The following is a 17175-nucleotide window of genomic DNA, read 5'->3' as shown; positions in this document are numbered from 1 at the left end:
TAATTTTAGTGGGTGATCTAAATTGGAATTGGCTAAACCCGCCGGCCGTGGCCACAAATTTTACAGATGAATTTAACTTGTTTCAATTAATAAATGTCCCCACAAGACCCAACCTAAAAAATCCGGGACAGTCAACTCTACTTGACGTCCTATTGACAAATGCCCCTCACAATTTCGCACTGACTGGTGTTCTGGGTAATAACCTTAGTGATCACTCCTTCATTTTTGGTGTGAGATCATCAGCCAGACCCAAAGCCCCCCCTAAAATTGTTGAGAAGCACTCTTTGAGGCACTTCAGCACTCAGGCATTTACAAATGATGTGCTTCACTCGGATATTGATAAGGTCTGTGATATCCCCAACCTGACTACGGCTTGGGAGACTTTCAGGTACACGTTTCTCCAAATTCTTGACAAACATGCTCCGTTGGTTAGATTTAACTAAAGACAACCGCCCACCATGGTATGATCCTTTGATTACAAAGCTCATGAAAACTAGGGACAAGGCTTGGGCATGTGCTCAGAAAAGTAATTTGGTAAATGACTGGCTAGAATACAGGATTTTAAGGAATAGATGCGTAAAAAAAATACGGCATGCAAAAAATGCCTATTTTTTCTCCACTCTCCTGGAATCACATGGAAATACCAGGATTTTTTGGAAAACAAATCTATCGAAAAGGCATCCAAAACAGAAAATCTGCCCGTTGAGCTTCACCGAAATGGGGAATATTTTTCAGATCCCAAAAAAATTGTTGACAATTTTAACCTTCATTTTTCTGAAGCTGGTAATCTTTTTGATAATGTATTGGGAGTCACCCCTGCTCCTGCAAATTCCTACACCCCTGTCCAAACATTAAACGAATTTAGTTTCCAACCAATCCACGAAAGTAATGTTCTGAAACAACTGTCCTACCTCAAAGGGTCCTCCTCTACCGGAGCAGATAGTTTTCCCGTCTTTGCTCTACTAACTGTTGGTCACCTAATATACAAACCTATAGCCCATATTTTCAACCTGTCCATCAAAGAAGCATCAGTTCCTCTAGAATGGAAACATTCCTATGTCCGTCCACTTCAAAAAGGGGGCCCTAAAGATGATCCCAATAACTACCGACCTATCTCAATTTTGTCCCCATTGATGAAAATTTTTGAAAAATTATTGAACTACCAAATTAGCAGTTTCCTGTCCACCAACAATCTACTACATCTAAAACAATCTGGGTTCCGGAAAAAATACAGCACCACATCTGCTGCATTAGACTCTTTGAATCTAATTTACAATAGCCTTGATAATACGCAGTACTGTACCTGTCTTTTTCTTGACCTGTCCAAAGCTTTTGATACAGTTGACCACAACACCCTGCTTAGTAAACTAAGTTGCCTCGGTTTTTCCGAGAACACAGTACAATGGTTAAAAAATTACCTCTTTTCTCGCACCCAAACTGTATTCACAGATGGTTGGAGGTCAAACAGTGTTAAGATAACAAAAGGGGTTCCACAGGGTTCCATCCTCGGCCCCCTCTTGTTCTCTCTTAATGTCAATGACTTGGGCACTGAACTGGATCATTCCAGGGTAAATCTTTTTGCAGATGACACGATACTGATTACTGCTGGCCGCTCTCTGAATGACGTGATTGCTAAGCTCCAGGGTGATTTCAACAAACTACAACATCAGCTAGTTTCTCTTAAACTAGTCCTGAATACCTCCAAAACCAAGGTGCTATGCTTCTCTCCGGGACTAAAGCAGGAAGTTATTTTTCCCCAATTACATTCCTTGAATAATTATCAAATAGAGCAGGTCAAGATCTATAAGTATCTTGGGGTCATCCTGGATTCAAAACTTAGTTTTGAAGATCACATTGATTATATTGGTAAAAAGACAAATAAAAATTGGTTTTCTGTATCGACACAAGCACTGCTTCCCCCCAATGTTTCGTTTGGAATTGATAAAAGCTACCATACTGTCTCTACTTGACTACTGTGACATCGTGTATAAATCAGCCCCAAGTACTGTACTGAAGAAGCTTGATTCCATCTATCACTCGGCCTTAAGATTTGCATTGAACTGCCCATATAGGACTCACCACTGTGATCTCTACATTGGGTCAAACTTAACATATCTTAATGTTCGACGGCTTGTGCACCAGATCTTATTTATTCACGATGTACTTACAAAAAAGTCCGCAGACTACCTACTGGATCTCCTCTCTGTTTCAAAGAACAAATTTGACCTCAGGTCTTCGCTCATTTACCAGCTTCACATTCCCTATTGCTGTACAAAAACTGGAGGAAGGGCCTTTGCTATTGATGCCCCTAGGGTCTGGAATGCTATTGCCAATAAACTGCAACTTGAATCACTACCTATGAGATCTTCACTCAAAACTGCTCTAGAGGAGTTGTACAACCCTAGCTGCCACTGCTATTCAGTGGCCTAAAATATGGCTCTAGATTTTGGTGTTATAATACATTTATGTAGTTTATTGTAAAAAATTCGGTCACAGTCCCTATGATCACTGTTACATTGGATTTATGGCTTTCGTTTTGGTGATTTCGAAACGTTTTTTTTGTTTTGGCCATGTTTTTGTTTATTGTAGTACGGAGTTGACTGATGGTCTTAATCTTAGTTGTCTTGTGGTTGTTGTTGTTGTTATTTTGACTTGCATCCCACTGGGATTTTTGCACGCAGCGTTGGTGTACGGTGCTATTTCAGGAATATTTTGATATTTTTTTCCTGTATTTTCTGTTTGCACAGTCACATAATCACTTTAAGATGTTTTCTTGTTCATGTTTTTTGTTTGTTGCAGTTGCATCCGATTCAAGAGCCGAATGGCTCACAGGGCTATACCAAATAAATGAACTGTAAATTTGCAGACGATTTGCAGGTGCAGCAGTTGTTGAGTCTGTGGACGCTAAAGGGGCTGCAACTAACCCAACTATCGTGCAGTAAACCGATGTGATAAAATCGAAGTATAAATTACATCAATATAATGAATGTACTCAGTATATTCTTCAATAAGCTGAGCTATTAACACAGAGCAACTGGGTATACACTACGCTATATAATGAATGCCATATAGTAAACCAATAAAAAACTAAAATATAAACTACCTCAATGTTTTATGAGACCTCCTTTACCAGTAACAAGATATAGTAATAGGTTTTACTCTTTTAACTGGCACAAAAACTGACACCTTTATTCAAGGCATCATGTGTTGTGGTTATTACAAACATGATGCCTTGAATTTTGATTTAATGCTTTCGTGACTGCAGTAATTCATATTCTTAGTTTTTTCGGTAAAGTCACGTTGAAGGGAAACAACAAAATAATAAAATATATTTTTTATTATTTTATTATTTTGTTGCTTCCCTTCAACGTGACTTTACCGAAAAAACTAAGAATATGATGCCTTGAATAAAGGTGTCAGTTTTTGTGCCAGTTAAAAGGGTAAAACCTATTACTATACCTCAATGTTATCAATAAACTCTATATACTCTCCAACCAGCTGAGCCACCAACAATAAGTCGTTATATATCACAATACCATATGGCGAAACAATGGGTGGATTCTTCTACTAGATTTTAATCTTTCGTGACTGCAAGGATCCACACTCTTTGGTTCTATTCGGTAAAGTCACGTAGGTAACAAAAATAAAATAACAAAAATCTCACGACGTTTCGGCCACAACGCAAGCGGCCTTCATCATGACAGCAGGGTCCCTTCACCTGATGAAAGGCCGCCTGTGCTGTGGCCGAAACGTCGTGATTTTTTGTTATTTTATATTTTAATTAACCTACGTGGTGACTTTACCGAATAGAACCACAGAGTGTGTGGGATCCTTCCCCTCACCTCCAGCACCACGGACAGCGACGGGCCCCGTTCACACGGACGAGTCCATCCACGCTCCTCAGGACGGAGGAGGGGGGGGAGAGAAACAGCCACGAGGCGCTGTTATACTCCACGTTACAAACCACAACGTTAACCGTGCTGTGAGAGGTGTTAAGAGGCGGTGCCGGCGAAAGAGCTGCGGTCTGAGGTCACCGTAAAAATACAATTAGTTAAGAACCGACGTGACTTTACCTAAAGAACCAAGAAGATTAATCCCTGCAGTCACGACAGCTTTAAATCGAAATCTATCGTGTAGTGTTGAGTCTATGGTGTAGTGTTGAGTCTATGGTGCAGTGTTGAGTCTATGGTGTAGTGTTGAGTCTATGGGCAGTGTTGAGTCTATGGTGCAGTGTTGAGTCTGTGGTGCAGTGTTGAGTCTATGGTGCAGTGTTGAGTCTATGGGCAGTGTTGAGTCTATGGTGCAGTGTTGAGTCTATGGTACAGTGCTGAGTCTATGATGCAGTGTTGAATCTATGGTGCAGTGCTGAGTCTATGGGCAGTGTTGAGTTTATGGTGCAGTGTTGAGTCTATGGGCAGTGTTGAGTCTATGGGCAGTGTTGAGTCTTTGGGTAGTGTTGAGTCTATCGGGCAGTGTTGAGTCTATGGTGCAGTGCTGAGTCCATGGTACAGTGTTGAGTCTATGGGTAGTGTTGAGTCTATGGTGTAGTGTTGAGTATTTGGGTAGTGTTGAGTCTATGGTGCAGTGTTGAGTCTATAGTGGAGTGTTGAGTCTATGGTGCAGTGCTGAGTCTATGGTGTAGTGTTGAGTCAATGGGTAGTGTTGAGTCTATGGGCAGTGTTGAGTCTATGGTTAGTGTTGAGTCTTTGGGTAGTGTTGAGTCTATGGTGCAGTGCTGAGTCTATGGGTAGTGTTGGTTTTTCTCACACCAGATAACTCTCGAAACTCCGTTTGGTACAGGACCATCCAGACTGTGTGTGCCCCCTTTTATTGCTGTGCATGAGTTTGTCAGAAGTGACAGACTGAACTGTTTAATTCTTAACACGTAGGCTTTGGCGACCAATATCATCCATAATAGAGATTGTTCTGTTTACGTGACAACCCTTACCAGTTGGCCGTGTCGGGTGGTGGCGGGTTTAACATTAATATATTTACGCGATCTAACCCACAAAAAGCCTTTGTGTATGGATGAATTGTTTAAACCAAACATTTCAAGTCACTTAAATGTTTTATTTTGATTTAAAGCTTTCGTGACTGCAGTAATTCATATTCTTAGCTCTTTCGGCAGTCACGTTGAAGGGAAACAATAAAATAATAAAATATATATAAAACAATAACAATTGTTGAGTCTATGGTGTAGTGTTGAGTATTTGGGTAGTGTTGAGTCTATGGTGCAGTGTTGAGTCTATAGTGGAGTGTTGAGTCTATGGTGCAGTGCTGAGTCTATGGTGTAGTTTTGAGTCAATGGGTAGTGTTGAGTCGTTTCGACCATAACATAACGACCGTTTGTGTTATGGTCGAAACGTCGTGAGAATTTTTATTGTTTTATATGTATTTTATTATTTTATTGTTTGCCTTCAACGTGACTTTACTGAAAGAGCTAAGAATATCACTAAAAGATGTCCGTTTTTAATGACGCTTGCCGCCCCAACATTTTTGTTCCCGCATTCAGGAGCCGTCGAGGGTGACAACAGGGGTCGTGCCATTTCCCATCGCCGGTTTTTAAACTACCCGTCGAGCTACGAGCTACGAGCCCCGGGATCTCTTCGACGCCTTGAAAGGAGGAGAAGGCCTCGACGTTTCTCGAGCGATCTTTAACAAGAGACCCCCGGGCGGACTCGTCCCTCGCAAAAGCATTCTTTTCACCCCAAATCGCCCCGTATTTTTCCGCCGGGTCGATGCCGAACGTCGTAGACTTTCGGGCCTCCCGCAGGGCGTCGGCGGCGGCGAGACGCTCCGCCCCCCCGATGCCCCGCTTCGACCGGATCCCGCTACTGTCGGCCTCGAAGATGCAGAGCGAATCGGCCAGGCTGCTGTCGTTCTCCAAGGGGTGGCCCCGGTCGTCCCCCGTGCGGCCCGCGGACTTGGCGCGGGCCGGACTCTACCGCATGGGCTTCAGCGACCTGGTGGCCTGCTTCCGCTGCGGCGGGACGATGCATCGCTGGGAGGAGGGGGACGACCCCGCTCGGGAGCATGCCAGGCACTTCCCCGCCTGCGCTCGCGCGGTGGGTGGCGCCAGCGACGGCGCCGGTGACGTCCTGACGCTTGTTTTGGGGGGGCGAGGCCGGGTCTTTCCTAAAACTAGTGCGGGGTGCCGCTGAGAATTTGCAACGATTGGCACGAAGAGATGTGCCTCGGGGCTCTGGGTACCGATTGGAGATAATTCTAGGCGTGTTTAGACGACGATGGTGAACGAGCGGAGACCCTTTGGCTCGTTGAATCCATTGACGCGCATTCGCGGTCAGATTCGTGTTATATTAAGAAACGATAGTCCAAAAATAAGTGTGAACATTTCTTTGTAAGCACCCTGTGCTAACACAGTTATTCTTGACCTGGCGAGGGCCCTACTCAGCGCTGCGATGACGTAGCTATTTGTTTCAGATGCCGACCCTCTCCGTCACGCAAAGCAGCGACGCTGCTCAGCGAAGCGGGCTCGGCATCGTCGCGTGGACATTTATATTTGCCGAATACCCTCGCACGTGGTGACCACGGGGGGAACAGAGAGAGAGAGAGAGACACGGAAACTCCAAATAGGCAGAAGCAGGTGTCAGGGTCGGGTTTCGAGCCCATGACCTCCTGCATACCAGGCGAGGTCGTTCACATCTCCTGGCTACCACTGCGCCCTTGTAGATGAGTCTCAGTTCTTCAATGCTTTCTGCCTATAACCATGTTCAATGATGAGACTTTCCCGCTCCCCGCGCTGAAGAGTCGGCTCGCTCATTTGACAGCAGAGCCACGGCAACAAAATCAATTAAACTCTGCCCACCGTTGTAAAGACGTTGCAGCTGCCGTGCCGTAGAGGCGGTCACGTGGATTTCGGATTAACCGGGGCAACGTATTTGTTCGGTTAAAGCACCGCGTGACTTGTAATAAAAATGTCCAAGAATTAACCATTGTTGTATAAACTGTTTTTAGATTATTTGGACTTCAGGGGAATATCCACGAGTTCTTAATCGCCATCAAAATCTCAGGTGTGCGGTTCATCTGCAAATCGAACAAACCGCGCGCGGATCATCCAGAGTGTACTGTAATTCAAATCAAGATTCTACTGTAATGTTATCTTCTCTATAAATTCCCCCACCTGTTGTATATGCCGGGTCTTGAAAATTTTAATAAAAATTATAAAAATGAAATGAAATTTGGAAAAATGCGTAATTATCCGAAATAACGTTAATTGATGTAATTATGCGCATAAGTTATGCTAGTTATGGAGATGTAATCGTATTAAGTCATGTAAATGACTTAACCTTTTTAGGCCAGTCTAAAAAGGTTTTGTTTCGAAGATGTCGTTTAAAAAAAAACGATTCCAATGCCCTCACGGCTTCCTGGGGAGCCTTTCCAAAGGGCGGGGACAATTCAATGAGCTCACTGCGTCACCGTCGTCGCCGTCGACGCTGCCGTCGCAGTCGTCATCGTCGTCACCGTTGTCGTCGTTGCGTTTGTCCCTGGGTGGCGCCTTTTCCCCGCAGGCCCCGTTGCCGCCGGCCACTCAGGATGGCGCCGACTCCGGACTGAGTCCAGAGATGCGTTCGTTTGGGGCGCGACTCAGATCTTTCGCGAGCTGGCCGTACACCGCCAATGTGTCCCCGCCTGAACTGGCCTACGCAGGCTTCTACTATTCCGGTACGGTTTGTGCTGCTGCTGCCGCTGCGTAGAAGTGGGTGGAGGCCTTCCCCGGCGCTGTAGTTGTCCCCGTTTTGTGGGGGGAGGGGCGGCTCTTTGGGGGCAAGCGCCACGGTGGCTCGGAGATGTTGACTACCTCGCCCGGAAGGCAGGAGGTGGTGGGTTCCATCCTGACGCCTGATGTGTATTTGGAATTTTCGTGCTTCCCTCGCCGTGGTCGCGTGGATTTTTTCTGCCGGTCCTCCGGTTTTTTCCTCGCACATTTAGAAACACGCATTTAGAGTATTTGGCTGCATTTAAATTCTCACGCGATAAGCCACTTCGTTGAGCTATCGTTTGTGATAGCCAGGTGGTCACCTCTGAAAAAGAGCTAAATAGCAACTCAATGGTCCTAACACCTGGTATCATAAAATAGTATTAATGTTGGTTAATAGTTTTGGTCAAACACCTGAGGGAGGTCAGAATCAGAATATTTAGCTATACTGGAGGAATCCATTGAGCTGTGAAGCTCTTTTTCGCATGATGTCCAGTCGGGGCACGGGGGGTAAGAACGTCACGGCAATGAACGGTTTACAAAAACACGATAGGAGTGCGAAGTCCTGTCGGTTCCAAACATGTTGTAGAGTGTGTACACGAAACACGGGGAATGCCTTTACAAGTTGTATAATCTCCTGCAGATTTAGATGCCACTGGTTCGTCACGTTCTGTAGATGTAGATGCCACTGGTTCTTCACGTTCTGTAGATGTAGATGCCACTGGTTCTTCACGTTCTGTAGATGTAGATGTCACTGGTTCTTCACGTTCTGTAGATGTAGATGCCACTGGTTCTTCACGTTCTGTAGATGTAGATGCCACTGGTTCGTCACGTTCTGTAGATGTAGATGCCACTGGTTCGTCACGTTCTGCAGATTTAGATGCCACTGGTTCGTCACGTTCTGTAGATGTAGATGACGCTGGTTCTTCACGTTCTGTAGATGTAGATGCCACTGGTTTTTCGTATTCTGTAGGTGTAGATGCAACTGGTTCTTCACGTTCTGTAGATGTAGATGACGCTGGTTCTTCACGTTCTGCAGATGTTGATGCCACTGGGTTCTTCACGTTCTGTAGCTGTAAATGCCACTGGTTCTTCACGTTCTGTAGATGTAAATGCCACTGGTTTTTCACGTTCTGCAGATGTTGATGCCACCACCTCCAACTATTGTGAGGCGGTTGAACTTAGGACTCTCGGTCCGAACGGGCAACTGGATGGGTTTGTTTATCTCTGAAAAGTCTACAGTGTCGATAAGTAGGGGAGAGGTCCCTGTAACGTGTTTTCTATTTTGAGTAGGTCACGGAGATCTTGTGAAGTGCTTCAGCTGCGACGGTCATCTACAAGAGTGGGCGCTGGGAGACAGCGCTTGGCATGAGCACGCAAAGTGGTTTCCCAGGTGAGGCGTTTGGCACCTGCTGCGCCCGTGAAATTTATATATATACAGTAAGGGAAAAAAGTATTTGATCCCCTGCTGATTTTGTACGTTTGCCCACTGACAAAGAAATTATCAGTCTATAATTTTAATGGTAGGTTTATTGAAACAGCGAGAAACAGAATAACAACAACAAAATCCAGAAAAACGCATGTCAAAAATGTTATAAATTGATTTGCATTTTAATGAGGGAAAAAAGTATTTGACCCCCTCTCAATCAGAAAGATTTCTGGCTCCCAGGTGTCTTTTATACAGGTAACAAGCTGAGATTAGGAGCTGAGATTAGGAGCACACTCTTTAAGAGTGTGCTCCTAATCTCAGCTTGTTACCTATAAAAGACACCTGTGCACAGAAGCAATCAATCAAATTCCAAACTCTCCACCATGGCCAAGACCAGAGAGCTCTCCAAGGATGTCAGGGACAAGATTGTAGACCTACACAAGGCTGTAATGGCTACAAGACCATTGCCAAGCAGCTTGGTCAGAAGGTGACAACAGTTGGTGCGATTATTCGCAAATGGAAGAAACACAAAAAAACTGTCAATCTCCCTCGGCATGGGGCTCCATGCAAGATCTCACCTCGTGGAGTTGCAATGATCATGAGAACGGTGAGGAATCAGCCCAGAACTACACGGGAGGATCTTGTCAATGATCTCAAGGCAGCTGGGACCATAGTCACCAAGAAAACAATTGGTAACACACTACCTCGTGAAGGACTGAAATCCTGCAGTGCCCACAAGGTCCCCCTGCTCAAGAAAGCACATATACATGCCCGTCTGAAGTTTGCCAATGAACATCTGAATGATTCAGAGGACAACTGGGTGAAAGTGTTGTGGTCAGATGAGACCAAAATGGAGCTCTTTGGCATCAACTCAACTCGCCGTGTTTGGAGGAGGAGGAATGCTGCCTATGACCCCAAGAACACCATCCCCACCGTCAAACATGGAGGTGGAAACATTATGCTTTGGGGGTGTTTTTCTGCTAAGGGGATAGGACAACTTCACCGCATCAAAGGGACGATGGACAGGGCCATGTACCGTCAAATCTTGGGTGAGAACCTCCTTCCCTCAGCCAGGGCATTGAAAATGGGTCGTGGATGGGTATTCCAGCATGACAATGACCCAAAACACACGGTCAAGGCAACAAAGGAGTGGCTCAAGAAGAAGCACATTAAGGACCTGGAGCGGCCTAGCCAGTCTCCAGACCTTAATCCCATGGAAAATCTGTGGAGGGAGCTGAAGGTTCGAGTTGCCAAACGTCATCCTCGAAACCTTAATGACTTGGAGAAGATCTGCAAAGAGGAGTGGGACAAAATCCCTCCTGAGATGTGTGCAAACATGGTGGCCAACTACAAGAAACGTCTGACCTCTGTGATTGCCAACAAGGGTTTTGCCACCAAGTACTAAGTCATGTTTTGCAGAGGGGTCAAATACTTATTTCCCTCATTAAAATGCAAATCAATTCATAACATTTTTGACATGCGTTTTCCTGGATTTTTTGTTGTTATTCTGTCTCTCACTGTTCAAATAAACCTACCATTAAAATTATAGACTGATCATTTCTTTGTCAGTGGGTAAACGTACAAAATCAGCAGGGGATCAAATACTTTTTTCCCTCACTGTAAATATTAAATAATTATGTGTTCCCCAACACATCCATCGCATTATATAATAATGATGTGTTCCCCGATACATCCAACGCATTATAAGATAATAACAAAATCATAATAAACGCGATAAAATAATAAATATAATGTGTTCCCCAATACAACCATCTCACTATAAGATCATAATATAAATAATAATGGTGACGTGCTCCCCAATACATCCACCACATTGTACCCAGCCGGCATAACGTAATGACCCCCCCCCTCTCTTCCCGCGTCGTTTGCTGAACAGCTGCGCGTTTGTCGGACGACAGAAGGGGGAAGCTTTCGTCCGCGGGTCGATGCGGCCGCCGGTAACAAAACATTTTCTCGCCAACTTTTGGTTTCGCAGGAAAATCAAATTTAACGCCGGCGTGTGAACACGCCGCACGTACGATTTTTTGTTTCGTTTTTTAACGTTGACCTTAGTCAACTCCGGTCGTTGAACAGACGAGACCAGCCTCGTATCTTGATGGAGTTTATCAGCGGTCTTGAACACAAATAGACTCAAACTTAAACTTCGCAGGCAGCTTGAAATGTTGTTCATCATTCAGGGGTAAAAATACAAAAATAATGTGGTTTTATTACCAATATGCTCATTGTAAATATAGTAGTGTGTATAGTATAGTAGTGTATAGTGTAGTGTATAGTGTAGTGTAGTGTATAGTGTAGTGTATAGTAGTGTAGTGTATAGTGTAGTGTATAGTAGTGTATAGTGTAGTGTATAGTAGTGTATAGTGTAGTGTATAGTAGTGTAGTGTATAGTGTAGTGTATAGTATAGTAATGTATAGTGTAGTAGTGTATAGTGTAGTAGTGTATAGTAGTGTAGTGTATAGTAGTGTATAGTATAGTAGTGTATAGTATAGTAGTGTATAGTGTAGTAGTGTATAGTGTAGTAGTGTATAGTAGTGTAGTGTATAGTATAGTAGTGTATAGTATAGTAGTGTATAGTAGTGTATAGTGTAGTGTATAGTAGTGTAGTGTATAGTATAGTAGTATATAGTGTATAGTGTAGTAGTGTATAGTATAGTAGTGTATAGTGTAGTGTATAGTAGTGTAGTGTATAGTAGTGTTTGTATAGTAGTGTATAGTAGTGTATAGTGTATAATAGTGTAGTAGTGTATAGTGTATAGTAGTGTAGTGTATAGTATTGTATAGTAGTGTATAGTGTAGTAGTGTATAGTAGTGTATAGTATAGTAGTGTATAGTGTAGTAGTGTATAGTAGTGTATAGTAGTGTAGTAGTGTATAGTAGTGTATAGTATAGTAGTGTATAGTAGTGTATAATAGTGTATAGTAGTGTGTAGTAGTGTAGTGGTGTATAGTAGTGTATAGTGTATAGTAGTGTATAGTGTATAATAGTGTATAGTAGTGTATACTAGTGTATAGTAGTGTAGTAGTGTATAATAGTGTATAGTAGTGTATAGTGTATAATACTAGTACAGCTCACACCGGTGTGTTGGAGAGCCAAGCCACAACATTTAGAATCTGAGTACGACGTTTCACCAGTAATTACAACAACGAGCTTCATCAGGCGACGGCCAGATTAAATGTACTCTATAACTATATATATAACTATGGGGATAATCGGTGTTTTTGGCGTAGAGATCCACGGAAATTTTTTTTATTTTATCTTTTTGGATACTGCGCGATTTTGAGCCGTCTGCAGCTGCCCTGCCCCCCATCGTTAGCGGCGACAATCGAGAGACGGCTCTTGTCGTTCTGTTTGGTTTGCCGACACGCCGATTGCAAATCGAGCGCAGAGTAACGGTGCAAAAAGTCGCGATCGTTTTTAACGCGAGCGGTCGTCGCTTGCGTAACTTATCCATTTTGTCGGTTCTTCTGCGCGACACCGGCGATGATTCTTACACGCGACGATGTTCATCTTTATTTGTCGGTTTAAAGGCTCCGCTACCGGGACAGACGCCGCAGAGTACAACCGCGGAGATTGAGCACGGTAAGACGACGGATCCCTGCGCACTGTATCAGACCCTCACCTGATACAGGTGAGGGTCTGATACAGGTGAGGGTCTGATACAGGTGAGGGTCTGATACAGGTGAGAGACTGATACAGGTGAGGGTCTGATACAGGTGAGAGTCTGATACAGGTGAGAGTCTGATACAGGTGAGAGTCACGACCTCATGTATATCAGACGAGGTGGTCAACATCTCGCCAACTTTGCGCCCCATATGTAAGCAGTCTGGTGATGATCGACCATCACTTTTTGAAACCGCTGAAAGTGTGTGGGGGTGTGCCCGTGTGTGTGCGTCTGTGTGTGTGTGTGTGCGCTTGCGTCTGTGCGTGCGCGCGTGTGTCTCCGTGTGTCTCTGTGTGTCTCTGTGTGTCTCCGTGTGTCTCTGTGTGTCTGCACGTGTGTCTGTGTGTCTCTGTGTGTCTCTGTGTGTCTCTGTGTGTCTGCACGTGTGTCTGTGTGTCTCTGTGTGTCTCCACGTGTGTCTCCGCGTGCTTCTCCGCGTGCGTCTGCGCGCGCTTTTGTCCACAGCAGTGCCATCGAGTGAGGAGCTTCTGGACAAGCTGGAAGAGCGGCTGTCCTGCAAGGTGTGCATGGAGCGCGAGGTGTCCACGATGTTCGTGCCGTGCGGACACGTGGCCACGTGCGGCCACTGCGCCCTCTCCCTGAGCCGGTGTCCCGTGTGCCGCGTCGCCGTGAAGACGTCGCTCCGGGCCTTCGTGGTTTAGGCGGACGGCCGGGCGAAGGAGGAGGAGAGAGAAACGACCGCCGGGGATCCCGACCGCCCGTGGCTTCGACAAGTCGGGGCGAGTTCGTTGATTGACCCCTCCCCTCTCCCGTGCCGAGGCATAAGCCGGTCGCTGGCGAGCGTTCGGCGTTCGTTTTTTCGCGCAGGGAGGCACGGGGAGGGCAATTTCACTTGGTCACCGGCCTCCACCCATAGAGCAGCCTTTTTTGGGGGGGGTTTCCGGAATGTGAAAGGGTTCGTTAATAATTATCAGTGTGGTGGTTTTGAAGGCGGACGATGTCAGACTTGGAAAGTGAAGGAAGTGAAGTTTTAAGACTGTTCTGTAATCTTTCCGTGGTGCTAACGTTAAAAAAACGCCCCTTTTTCAAATTTTCTTGCCGTGGTTTTCACACCCGATGATTATTGCTCGTGTTGCAGTCGAAACGTCGTGAGAATTTTTATTGTTTTATATTTTATTATTTTATTGTTTCCCTTCTACGTGGTGACTTTACCGAAAGAACCAAGAACATTCTTCAAGGTTCTTTCGGTCAAGTGACGTAGGGACAAAATAAAATAAATCACGACGTTTCTGTCGCAACACAAGCGACCCCCCCATCAGTTGAACTGTACCTGTTCCGCCTGATGACGGTCGCTTGTGTCGCGATGGAAACGTGGTGATGTATTTTATACACCTACCACGTGATGACTTTGAGAGCGTGGATCCCTGCAGTTGCCACGAAAGCTTCAAGTGAAGATTCTCAAGGCTGCTTTCAATGTTGCGTTCAGTCAATGAAACGTCCGCACATTCGAGTCGAGTGCCCATTAATGGGCCACGCAAGGCCCAACGCGTAGGGCCGAGGCTTCGCTCTGTGGCTCGTTTGATCGTCTCGTTATTAAATCATTTTTGATGTCACCAGAGGACTTGGGAGTCTTGTTGTGTTTAGACTGCAGGAGCGGTGGGAGGGGTTTTAAGAGCTATTAAATTGTCTGTCTCTGTGTGAGTCTCTCTCTGTGTGTGTCTGTCTGTCTATGTTGTGTGTCACTCTCTGTTTGTCTCTGTGTGAGTCTCTCTCTCTGCTTGTGTGTCTGTCTCTGTGTCTATGTTGTGTGTCACTCTCTGTGTCTCTGTGTGAGTCTCTCTCTGCTTGTGTGTCTGTGTGTCTATGTTGTGTGTGTCTCTCTGTGTGTCTCTGTGTGTCTCTCTCTGTTTGTCTCTGTGTTGTCTCTCTCTGCCTGTGTGTCTGTCTGTGTGTCTATGTTGTGTGTCTCTGTGTGAGTCTCTCTCTGCTTGTGTGTCTGTCTCTGTGTCTATGTTGTGTGTCTCTCTCTGTTTGTCTCTGTGTGAGTCTCTCTCTGTGTGTCTGTCTGTCTATGTTGTGTCACTCCCTGTGTGTCTCTTTGTGAGTCTCTCTCTGCTTGTGTGTCTGTCTGTGTGTCTATGTTGTGTGTGTCTCTCTCTGTTTGTCTCTGTGTGAGTCTCTCTGCTTGTGTGTCTGTGTGTCTATGCTGTGTGTTACTCTGTGTGTCTCTGTGTTGTCTCTCTGTGTGTCTGTCTGTGTGTCTATGTTGTGTGTCTCTCTCTGTTTGTCTCTGTGTGAGTCTCTCTATGCTTGTGTGTCTGTCTGTGTGTCTATGTTGTGTGTCTCTCTCTGTGTGTCTGTGTGAGTCTCTCTCTCTGCTTGTGTATCTGTCTGTGTGTCTATGTTGTGTGTATCTGTGTGTTTCTGTGTTGTCTCTCTCTGCTTGTGTGTCTGTCTGTGTGTCTATGTTGTGTATCTCTCTCTCTGTGTTTCTGTGTTGTCTCTCTCTCTCTCTCTGCTTGTGTGTCCCCGTGTCTATGTTTTGTCTCTCAAATTTATCAATCGTTGGAAGAACGTAATCAACCAGGTGGGTCGTTGATTGTTTTGTTGGCCGACTCTGTGTTATATTGCATTATATTTCCAAGTTTACTATGTTTGTTCTCATTCATTTGTACCTGATGATGGTCGCTTGTGTTGCAATCGAAACGTCGTATTCTATTATTATTAAATTTCTTTACCATTACGAATTGTCTGGGAATCAAAGCCAAGCTAGTTACTTACCACAGTGACCGCACGAGACGTGAAACAAACGCTGCGCGTGTAGTGGGTGCAGGGAGATTGGAGACGGCGTGTAGAGGCAACACGTTGATTTAACGACAACGGTAACAGCAATAGTAACGGTCCCTAACACAAAGGGGTAACGGCCCCTTAACCCGCTACCTGGGGGTGGTACGGCCCCCGGACAAGCGTGGCCTATCACTGGGACCACGGGCTCTCTCGCCTCCGGCTAACCGTGACCTAGGGGAGGCTACACTAACCCGACCCAGCCAAGGTACGGGTCTCGACCACTGTCTCGCTCGGTCCCGGCCCTTACAAGGACGTCGGGACCCGGGGGCTCCCAGGGTCTCACCACTAGCCCGCTCGGTCCCGGCCCTTAGAAGGGCAGCGGGTCTGGGGGAATTGATAGGACGAGTGGAAATGAAGTAACCTCTGAACTATTTTAAATAGTCATTAAATAATACAACAAAATGACATTCAAAAAGTAATTTACATTAAACACGTATTAGAACATTGTAACTTCAACCATCTCTTAAAGCAACGTGTATTACTAATTACTCATTCGTTAGCCCCCATTACTCAATCGCGACTTCACGCTCATCAGCCAGCCATCTCAGTCAGTCGACCCGTGGCACCTGGGTCTGCCCCGTGACCTCCTGCCAGCGGGCGTTCGACACTTCACGTGGCCTCAGGGTGCACATAGCCTGGCACAAGCGTCGTGGTGACGTCACCGCCACTTAGTGGCGAATGGCGGTTGTTGTATGTGTGTGTGTGTCTGTGTGTGTGTATGTGTGTGTATGTGTGTGTATGTGTGTGTGTATGTGTGTGTGTATGTGTGTATGTATGTGTGTGTATGTGTGTGTATGTTGGTATGTGTGTGTGTGGCAGCAGACTGCCAAACAACAGGGTGTGGGTCTTCTTTTGAACAAAAGAATGAAGGGGGCGTGGGAGCGTGGCGGTGAGGTGTGGGAAGCTGTAAGCCCCAGGCTACTTTGGGCTCGCCTTCCCATCAACCGGAGGCGAGGACTGGTGGTCGTGGTTACTTATGCCCCCACCGAAGATGAACATCCGTGGAGGGATGCAGGCAAAGCCGATGAGTCAGATGCCTTCTATGACCTCCTGTCACAGGTGCTGGCTAAAGTGGCTCCTCGGGATAGAGTCATCATGTTGGGTGACTTCAATGCCCGAGTTGGTCATGATACTGGCACCTGGTCTGGAGTGATTGGAGGGCATGGGCCAGATCAGCTCAATAACAACGGTAGGAGGCTGCTAGATTTTTGTGCAGCCCATGGGCTTGTAATTACCAACACGCTGTTCCGGCATCGGCGCATCCACACAACATCATGGATGCATGCCGGGTCCAAGCAAGAACATCTGCTGGACTACATAGTGACGGACCAGCGAATGCGAGCCCATGTCCTTGACACCAGGACCTACCGTGGAGCTGATTTGCCCTCTGACCATCGACTAGTCATCTGTAAGATGCGCCTGCCATTCTTCCACTCCGGTGGTGGGTGTACACCCAGGACCCCATTCCAACCTAAAGTGGCCTGGTCTCAGTTATCTGATGAAAGTTGGAAGCGAGAATTTCATCATCGCTTGCGGCT

At 45.8% G+C, this 17175-nt stretch overlaps 1 protein-coding gene across 1 annotated transcript; it reads left to right on the top strand.

Moving 5' to 3' along the window:
* The first annotated feature begins 5738 nt into the window (after positions 1–5738).
* Positions 5739–13491, top strand: LOC116937632 (baculoviral IAP repeat-containing protein 7-B-like). The gene is made up of 3 exons (XM_076062471.1): positions 5739–6065; positions 7530–7683; positions 13295–13491. The coding sequence occupies exons 1-3, from the start codon at positions 5739–5741 to the stop codon at positions 13489–13491; spliced, it is 678 nt and encodes a 225-aa protein (XP_075918586.1).
* The last annotated feature ends 3684 nt before the right edge of the window (positions 13492–17175 follow it).

Source organism: Petromyzon marinus, unplaced genomic scaffold (genome assembly GCF_048934315.1).
Source record: "Petromyzon marinus isolate PM22_M1 ecotype Great Lakes invasive population unplaced genomic scaffold, UKy_Petmar_22M1.pri1.0 PM_G_Scaffold_60, whole genome shotgun sequence".
In the NCBI taxonomy this organism is placed as follows: domain Eukaryota; kingdom Metazoa; phylum Chordata; class Hyperoartia; order Petromyzontiformes; family Petromyzontidae; genus Petromyzon; species Petromyzon marinus.
This window is presented reverse-complemented; position numbering and strand designations above follow the sequence as displayed.

Excerpts from the sequence above, each read along its gene's own strand:
- LOC116937632 (XM_076062471.1), top strand. The coding sequence starts at position 5,739 with ATGCCGAACGTCGTAGACTTTCGGGCCTCCCGCAGGGCGTCGGCGGCG. Across the intron at positions 6,066-7,529 it reads TCCCCGCCTGCGCTCGCGCG|GCCCCGTTGCCGCCGGCCAC; the intron begins GTGGGTGGCGCC and ends TTTTCCCCGCAG. Across the intron at positions 7,684-13,294 it reads CGCAGGCTTCTACTATTCCG|CAGTGCCATCGAGTGAGGAG; the intron begins GTACGGTTTGTG and ends TTTTGTCCACAG.